Source organism: Pelophylax lessonae, assembly GCF_965119305.1.
Source record: "Pelophylax lessonae genome assembly, chromosome: 4".
NCBI lineage: Eukaryota > Metazoa > Chordata > Amphibia > Anura > Ranidae > Pelophylax > Pelophylax lessonae.
Window position 1 is genome coordinate 97,404,573 of NC_138771.1, and position 8,489 is coordinate 97,413,061.

An 8,489-nucleotide genomic window follows, 5' to 3' on the forward strand; every position below is an offset into this window, starting at 1 on the left:
TTAGTTTTTTCAGGAGGTGTCTAGGACAGCCAGGCTTCTAGTATTTTCAGGAGGTGTCTAGGACAGCCAGGCTTCTAGAATATTCAGGTGTCTAAGACAGCCAGACATCTGGTATTTTCAGGAAGTGCCCATGACAGCCAGGCTTCTAGTATTTTCAGTAGGTGATCAGTGTTGGCCTCCTCCCTCACCTTAATGTAGTGCTCGGTACACAGCACATTACTCTGGCACGCCTTGGCTCCCTTTAGCGGCACAGATATAAAAATCTCCTTCTCTGTCTGCTGCCAGGTGAAATCCTTCACTATGATCGGCATGTTCCCTGTTCCAGCGGTATCACCTGTTGCTATGGTTACTGACAACTTCCTCACGTCTTCCGCATTCTGTAGCGGTACTACATCCGGCTCTGTACATCTTCTCCCTGATTGGCGGAAGCGGGAATGACGTCAGTGAATGTCCTATCACACTGAGCCATTGTGCAGATGGCGGGCTCGCTCACCTGTATAGCAGAGAGCGATGTGACAGAACAGAACTCCCAGTGACTGCTGTATAATTGTACAATACAAACACATGTCCTGTGTCCCCCTACCGTACACACCTCACCTCTGTCCCCTGTGCCGGGATTCCTGGTATGGTAACAGGCGTTTCCTCCTCTGCTTATTGTGACCTATTTATTATAATAAAAGTTTTTGGTGTCAGTTATATTGGAATACATTCCCCCTGCTGATGTCACATTGGAAGTAATGGGAGAATGCATGGATTGGGGTTCTGTCAGAGAAATGGCCTATTCCTGGGGCTCCTGAGGTGGAGGCAACCAGTCAGAGCATTTACCTCACACCATAGGCATGTGCAGGGAGCACACCGTAATCACAATGTGTTTCTGATTTCCCCCATACAGTATTCTGTGCTGCCCCCCCCCCCCCCCCCCCCCATTGTTGGACCCTCACCACAACAGTGCTGCTGGCTCCTCTCCTCTGCCCCCGGCTGCTGCAGGGGATGTTTCAGGATGTAGAACAGGGAGGCTAATAAATACACTGCTCAACAAAAAAATTACAGGAACACTTTTTAATCAGAGTAGCATCAAGTCAATTAAACTCCTGGGACATTGATCTGGTCAGTTAAGTAGCACAGGGGGTTGTTAATAATTTTCAGCTGCTTTGGTGTTAATGAAATTAACAACAGGTGCACTAGATGGGCAACAATGAGACAACCTCCAAAACGGGAATGGTTTTACAGGTGGAGGCCACTGACATTTTCTTTCCCTACTCATCTTTTCTGACTGTTTTTCACTAGTTTTGCATTTGGCCAGGGTCAGTGTCACTACTGGTAGCATGAGGCGATACCTGGACCCTATAGAGGTTGCACAGGCAGTCCAACTCCTCCAGGATGGCACATTAATATGTCCCATTGCCAGAAGGTTTCAAGAGCATGGAGGAGATTCCAGGAAACAGGCAGTTACTCTTTTCCACTGCAAGTATCGGAAAGTACCGGCTCGGCTCTACTCGGCCCTGCTTGGCCCGGTTTGCTTCTCCACTGCTGGTACCGCATGGTATAGGGTCGGAACGGTTCGGTACGGTACGGTATAGGTTTGCTTTTCCACTAAAGTAGTACTAAGTTAAGTGGGTGGGATAACAACGGGGTGGGTGGGATTCTCTGACCAATCAGTGGCTAGTAGTGACTGCATGCAAAGGATTGTGGGATATGGTACCAGTTTGGTACCTGTTGGAACCACAATCGAGTAGGTACTGTTTTTTCAGAGCCGTACCGTACCGTACCGTTCGGTTCCATGCAGTGGAAAAGCAAACCTATACCGTACCGTACCGAACCGTTCCGACCCTATACCATGCGGTACCAGCAGTGGAAAAGCACAAAAGGGTGCCGAACCGGTACGGTTCCATGCAGTGGAAAAGGAGAGCTGGAGAGGGCCGTAGAAGGTCCTTAACCCATCACCAGGAATGATAGCTGCTCCTTTGTGCAAGGAGGAACTGGATGAGCACTGCCAGAGCTCTATAATATGACCTCCAGCAGGCTACTGATGTGAATGACTCTGACAAAACAATCAGAAACACACTTCATGAGGGTGACCTGAGGGCCCAACGTCCTCTGGTGGGCCCTGTGCTCACTGCCCACCACTGTGGAGCTCGATTGCCATTTGCAATTAAAACATCAGAATTGGCAGGTTTGCCACTGATGCGATTTTCACAGAAGAGAGCAGGTTCACCCTGAGCACATGTGACAGACGTGAAAGAGTCTGGAGAAGCCGTGGAGAACGTTATGCTGCCTGTAACATCATTCAGCATGACTGGTTTGTTGGTGGGTCAGTGATGGTCTGGGGAGCCAGGGAGGCATATCCATGGAAGGACACACAGATCTCTACAGGCTAGACAATGGCACCCTGACTGCCATTAGGTATCAGGATGAAACCCTACGCTGGTGCAGTGGGTCCTGGGTTCCTCCTGGTCCATGACAATGCCCGGCCTCATGTGGCAAGACTACGCAGCCAGTTCCTGGAGGATGAAGGGATTGATACCAGTGAATGGCCCCCACACTCCCCTGACCTAAATCCAATAGAACACCTCTGGCACATTATGTTTCGGGACATACGACCCCGCCAGGTTGCACCTCAGTCTGTTCTGGAGCTCAGTGATGGCCAATTCCAGATCTGGGAGGAAATACCCCAGAACCAGGGCCGCCATCAGGGGGGTACAGCCGATACAGCTGTAGGGGGCCCAGCCGTCACGAGGGGCCCATGCACAGGGTTGCTATTGCCAACTGTGTATCCGAGTAGGAGCGGCCAAGCACGGAGCCAGTGATGTCATGACACCGCTCGGCGCCTTTTATGAACAGTTAAGGAGGACTGAAAGGGGGCGTGGCCGAGCACGGCATGATAGGATCTTTTTCACCGGAGCTCCAGTCCCGCTGTAGATCTTCTTGGCCGCAATACTGCCTGGATTTGCTGCTCCATCCTCTGCCAGTCTGCCTGCAGCTGCTCTCTGTCCTTCTGTGACCTCCGGTGCAGTCTCCTCCCACCAGCCCGACAGGATAACATCCTGAGGAGACTGCACCGGAGGTCACAGAAGGACAGAGATCAGCTGCAGGCAGACTGGCAGAGGATGGAGCAGCATATCCAGGCAGTATTATGGCCAGGAAGAAGATGGAGGCGCTGTCCCTCTCTGTGGTCTGTATAAGTCCAATGTGGAGGGTCTGCAAACACTGCACCCCTATGATCTGTACAGGCCCAGATCTATGTGCAGATGTGACAACTCACCCAGGTCCTCCCTGCTTCTGTGATGTGACCAGCCTGGCAGTGGCACAGCGGAAAGACACAGTGCCAGCTCAGCACTGGCACAGAGGACACACCGCACTGAGAAGGTGGACACAGTGAGCAAACAGGGCAAGTCTGCTAAACCAGTCTGAAAATCTCCTGTACTATGTCTCTGATAATCTCTTGCACCATGTCTGCCATCTCTGACCATCTCCTGTACGATATCTGCAGTCTCTGACCATCTCCTGTACTATGTCTGCAGTCTCTGACCATCTCCTGTACTATGTCTGCAGTCTCTGACCATCTCCTGTACTATGTCTGCAGTCTCTGACCATCTCCTGTACTACGTCTGCAGTCTCTGACCATCTCCTGTACTACATCTGCAGTCTCTGACCGTCTCCTGTAGTATGCCCGCGCTGTCTCTGACCATCATCTGTAGTATGCCCGCAGTCTCCAACCGTCTTCTGTAGTATGCCCGCAGTCTGACCGTCTCATGTAGTATGCCCACAGTCTCTGACCATCTTCTGTATTATGTCTGCAGTCTCTGACCATCTCATGTAGTATGCCCGCAGTCTCTGACCATCTCCTGTAGTATGACCGCAGTCTCTGACCGTCTCCTGTAGTATGCCTGCAATCTCTGACCGTCTCCTGTAGTATGCCCGCAATCTCTGACCGTCTCATGTAGTATGCCCACAGTCTCTGACCATCTTCTGTATTATGTCTGCAGTCTCTGACCATCTCATGTAGTATGCCCGCAGTCTCTGACCGTCTCCTGTAGTATGACCGCAGTCTCTGACCGTCTCCTGTAGTATGCCCGCAATCTCTGACCGTCTTCTGTAGTATGCCCGCAGTCTCTGACCGTCTCATGTAGTATGCCCGCAATCTCTGACAGTCTTCTGTAGTATGCCCGCAATCTCTGACCGTCTTCTGTAGTATGCCCGCAGTCTCTGACTGTCTCATGTAGTATGCCTGCAGTCTCTGACCGTCTCATGTAGTATGCCCGCAGTCTCTGACCGCCTTCTGTAGTATACCTGCAGTCTCTGACCATCTCCTGTAGTATGTCCACTGTCTCTGACCGTCTCCTGTAGTATGACCGCAGTCTCTGACCGTCTCCTGTAGTATGCCTGCAATCTCTGACCGTCTCCTGTAGTATGCCCGCAATCTCTGACCGTCTCCTGTAGTATGCCTGCAATCTCTGACCGTCTCCTGTAGTATGCCTGCAATCTCTGACCGTCTTCTGTAGTATGCCCGCAGTCTGAACGTCTCATGTAGTATGCCCGCAGTCTGACCGTCTCATGTAGTATACCCGCAGTCTCTGACCATCTCCTGTAGTATGTCCACTGTCTCTGACCGTCTCCTGTAGTTGGCCGCTCTCTCTGACTGTCTCCTGTAGTTGGCCAGCTCTCTCTGACTGTCTCCTGTAGTTGGCCCGCTCTCTCTGACTTTCTCCTGTAGTTGGCCCGCTCTCTCTGACTTTCTCCTGTAGTTGGCCCGCTCTCTCTGACCGTCTCCTGTAGTATGCCCGCAATCTCTAACCGTCTCCTGTAGTATGCCTGCAATCTCTGACTGTCTTCTGTAGTATGCCCGCAGTCTGACCGTCTCATGTAGTATGCCCGCAGTCTGACCGTCTCATGTAGTATGCCCGCAGTCTCTGACCATCTTCTGTAGTATACCCGCAGTCTCTGACCATCTCCTGTAGTATGTCCACTGTCTCTGACTGTCTCCTGTAGTTGGCCGCTCTCTCTGACTGTCTCCTGTAGTTGGCCAGCTCTCTCTGACTGTCTCCTGTAGTTGGCCCGCTCTCTCTGACTGTCTCCTGTAGTTGGCCCGCTCTCTCTGACTGTCTCCTGTAGTTGGCCCGCTCTCTCTGACTTTCTCCTGTAGTTGGCCCGCTCTCTCTGACTGTCTCCTGTAGTTGGCCCGCTCTCTCTGACTTTCTCCTGTAGTTGGCCCGCTCTCTCTGACTGTCTCCTGTAGTTGGCCCGCGCTCTCTGACCGTCTCCTGTAGTTGGCCCGCGCTCTCTGACCGTCTCCTGTAGTTGGCCCGCTCTCTCTGACTGTCTCCTGTAGTTTGCCCGCTCTCTCTGACTGTCTCCTGTAGTAGGCCCGCTGTCTCTGACTGTCTTCTGTAGTATATCTAATGGGGGAGAGGCAACACTACTCAGACATGGCAGGGAAAAGTTCTGTCAGGGGAGGGGAGGCTGAGGGGATAGAGGCTATGAGGAGATATGAGGGACAGAGACTGCCTGTGAAAAGATGGAGGCTCCTGAGGCGACAGAGCTTTTATAAAGCAGTGTGTCCTACCCACAATGTCCTCATCTCTCTGAAGGTGGGTGCACTGAAGTACTCAGTGGGACAGCCAGTGGGCGGGCCCTGGGGAATGTTGGTGGTCAGCCCAGGGGGGGCCAAGGCCTAAAGCTGTGTAAGGGGCCGCACAATTTCTGATGGCTGCCCTGCCCAGAACACTATCCGTCATCTCATTAGGAGTATGCCCCGACATTGTCAGGCATGCATACAAGCACATGGGGGCCATACAAACTAATGAGTACCATTTTGAGTTGCTGCAATGAAATGTCAGCAAAATGGACTAGCCTGCTGCATCATTTTTTTAACTTTGATTTTCAGGGTGTCTTTGAATTCAGCCCTCTGTAGGTCGATCATTTTCATTTCCATCAATGTGGCAGCCTTTCATTCCTAACACATTACCCAGTCCATAGAAGTATAGATTACCAACATAATATTTTTTCCCCATTGAGATCTGATGTGTTTTCAAAGTATTCCTTTAATTTCTTTGAGCAGTGGAGTTCCTTTTCTAAATTAACACAGGGAACAACACTCACTCACTGTTTACATTCATAACTGAAGGATAGTAAACTGTTTACTATGCTTCAATTTGTGAATGAACAGGAAGCTACTCAGCACAGAGCACTTCCCATTCATTCACTGTTCTGTGCAGCTAAGGCTGCAGAGAAAGGCATTTGTGTTTGAGATTTGGGGTGCACACCCTAATGCAATAGGCTGAGCACACCTATGGCCTTATACAGATACAGTCCTCTGCAATGGCTAACAGACAGCAGTTGTGGTGAGGCAGCAGCTGTAGGGACTTCAGGGAATCCTAATTAAAGGCCAAGTTCTCACACATGCAGTTGGTGTGGCTTCCAAGTGAACAGGCACAGCATCCTATTCATTTGAATGGACTACATCCCTTGACTTTTTTTAAAAGCGCATGATACAATTTTCTGCATCCTAAAATGTGCTGCATTTTCAGATGCATGGGGTGCTAAAAACAGCTCAATCTGACTTAGGCTGGCCATACATGGGTCCAATTTCGAAAATCTTATCAAAGAATTTTCTTTCAAATTTCGCACCATTTTCGTACGGTCATCAAATTTGAGTGATCAGGCATGTTGGAAATTTTATGAAAAACGAACAATTTTCTAATCAATGATGGGAGAATCGTGCAAGAAATATATTTAAGAAAGAAATGTGCATGATTGCAAGAAAAGAAAATTCCCGGAAAGAAAATCAGATTTCCAGGCCACGAAAATCCTTTTCTGTAGCAATATAAGGTGAAATTGAAGGCTTGGTTGGTCGAATTTCGAAATCAATGGTGGCACCATCGAATCGCAAAACGCACAAAATTTCGAAATTCGACACTTGTATGGCCAGCCTTAAGCTGGATACACACTATACAATTATCTTTCGATTTTTTCCTTCCAATTTACCAAAACCATATAATATGAGGTCATACCTAAACACTTTCAATTTGTTTGCAATCAGGCAGGCCCTTCCACTACATGGTTGACGGTAAATACAAAGGAAATCAAACAACAAAAGTTGTATAGTGTGTATCCAGCTTTAGTCTAGGTTCACTATGAGGAACGCATAAAGCCAAAACGCGTCAGCAATTGTCATGTTGTCACCGCTATCCATGCTGGAATAAAGAATTTTACTTGGAAGAAGCCTTTTCCTGTGCCGGCTTTATTCATATAACATTAGTCTTGGCTCACACCTGTGTGGGTGGTCAAGCCACAGGACCTGCACAAATTCCCGCAATGGCGGGTGCCATTAATCCTAATGGTAAGCCATCTGCACTGGAAATCGCACCCGCACTGGGAACCTCGTGTCGCAGGGCATGGCAGCCATTCTAATTAATAGGCTCTTGTGCCCACACAAAACCGCAGCCTGCACAGCCGCACAGGTGTCAACCTAGCCTTAGGCTTGATTCACCATCTATGCATGATGCTTTTGAGCATTTCTGCAGTGCTTTTAGCTGTGCTTTCTACGTTTTCAGACACGCGTTTTTGGTGCATTTTGCGCTTTTTTTCTGCCCAATTTGTTGTTGGGTAGATTATATAATGTAAAACGCACTAAAAATGCACTGCATGATTGTCTTCAGCGTCTCCATTGAAGTCTATTAAACCAAAAAAGCAGCGTTTTGCATTTAAAAAAAGTCCCCGACCCTTTCAAAAAACGCAGAGGCACAAAAATACATTAATGTGAACGTGTTTCATAGGAACCTATGTTAAAAAAAACATGTCCTGCGTTTCTGCAAAAAGCATGAAAAAAACGCATTGGGGTGATGCGAGCCTTAGGATGCGGGAACAATTTGCATACTAGATGGGACACAGCCGCTGCTCCAAATATGTCTGCATGGAGGACAGATTATCAGCAGTGTTTGTGTCTGTGCTGTCACTGTGTCTCAGTTGTCCTTACTGGGCACTTTTACCCGCTTCTTGCTCAGGCCAATTTTCAACTTTCAGCGCTCTCACACTTTGAATGACAATTGCGCGGTCATGCAACACTGCACCCAAATGACATTTTTATCCTTTTTTTTTTTTCACACAAATAGAGCTTTCTGTTGGTGGTATTTAATTGCCACTGGGTTTTTAATTTTTTGCTAAACAAAAAAAGACTGAAATTTTTGGAAAATAAAAACAAAAAAAAAAAACTTTTTTCATATTTTGTTATTAAATTTTGCAAACAGGTAATTTTTCTCCTTCACTGATGGGCACTGATAAGGTGGCACTGATAGGCTGCACTGATGAGGCAGCACTGGTGGGCACTTGTCAGGAGGCACTGATGGGTGGCACTGATAGGTGGCATGGAGAGGTGGCACTGATAGGCAGCACTGATAAGTGACACTGATGACGAGGCACTAATGGACACTGATTGGCAGTACTGTAAATAATAAACATATTTCATACATAGATGAAACCCATATAACCCT

General features: G+C 48.5%; 1 protein-coding gene across 2 annotated transcripts in view; it reads right to left on the reverse strand.

Annotated features, from left to right (window-relative positions):
* DNAAF4 (dynein axonemal assembly factor 4) overlaps positions 1-371 on the reverse strand; it is a 61,898-nt gene extending 61,527 nt beyond the window's left edge. Inside the window, exon 1 of one of the 2 annotated variants that reach the window (XM_082256958.1) lies at positions 189-371. In XM_082256958.1, coding sequence (XP_082113084.1) covers positions 189-311 — 123 coding nt within the window. In that variant the 5' untranslated portion in view covers positions 312-371. The remainder of the gene's footprint in view (positions 1-188) is intronic. The other variant, XM_082256957.1, reaches the window with a different exon arrangement.
* Positions 372-8,489: the final 8,118 nt, after the last annotated feature.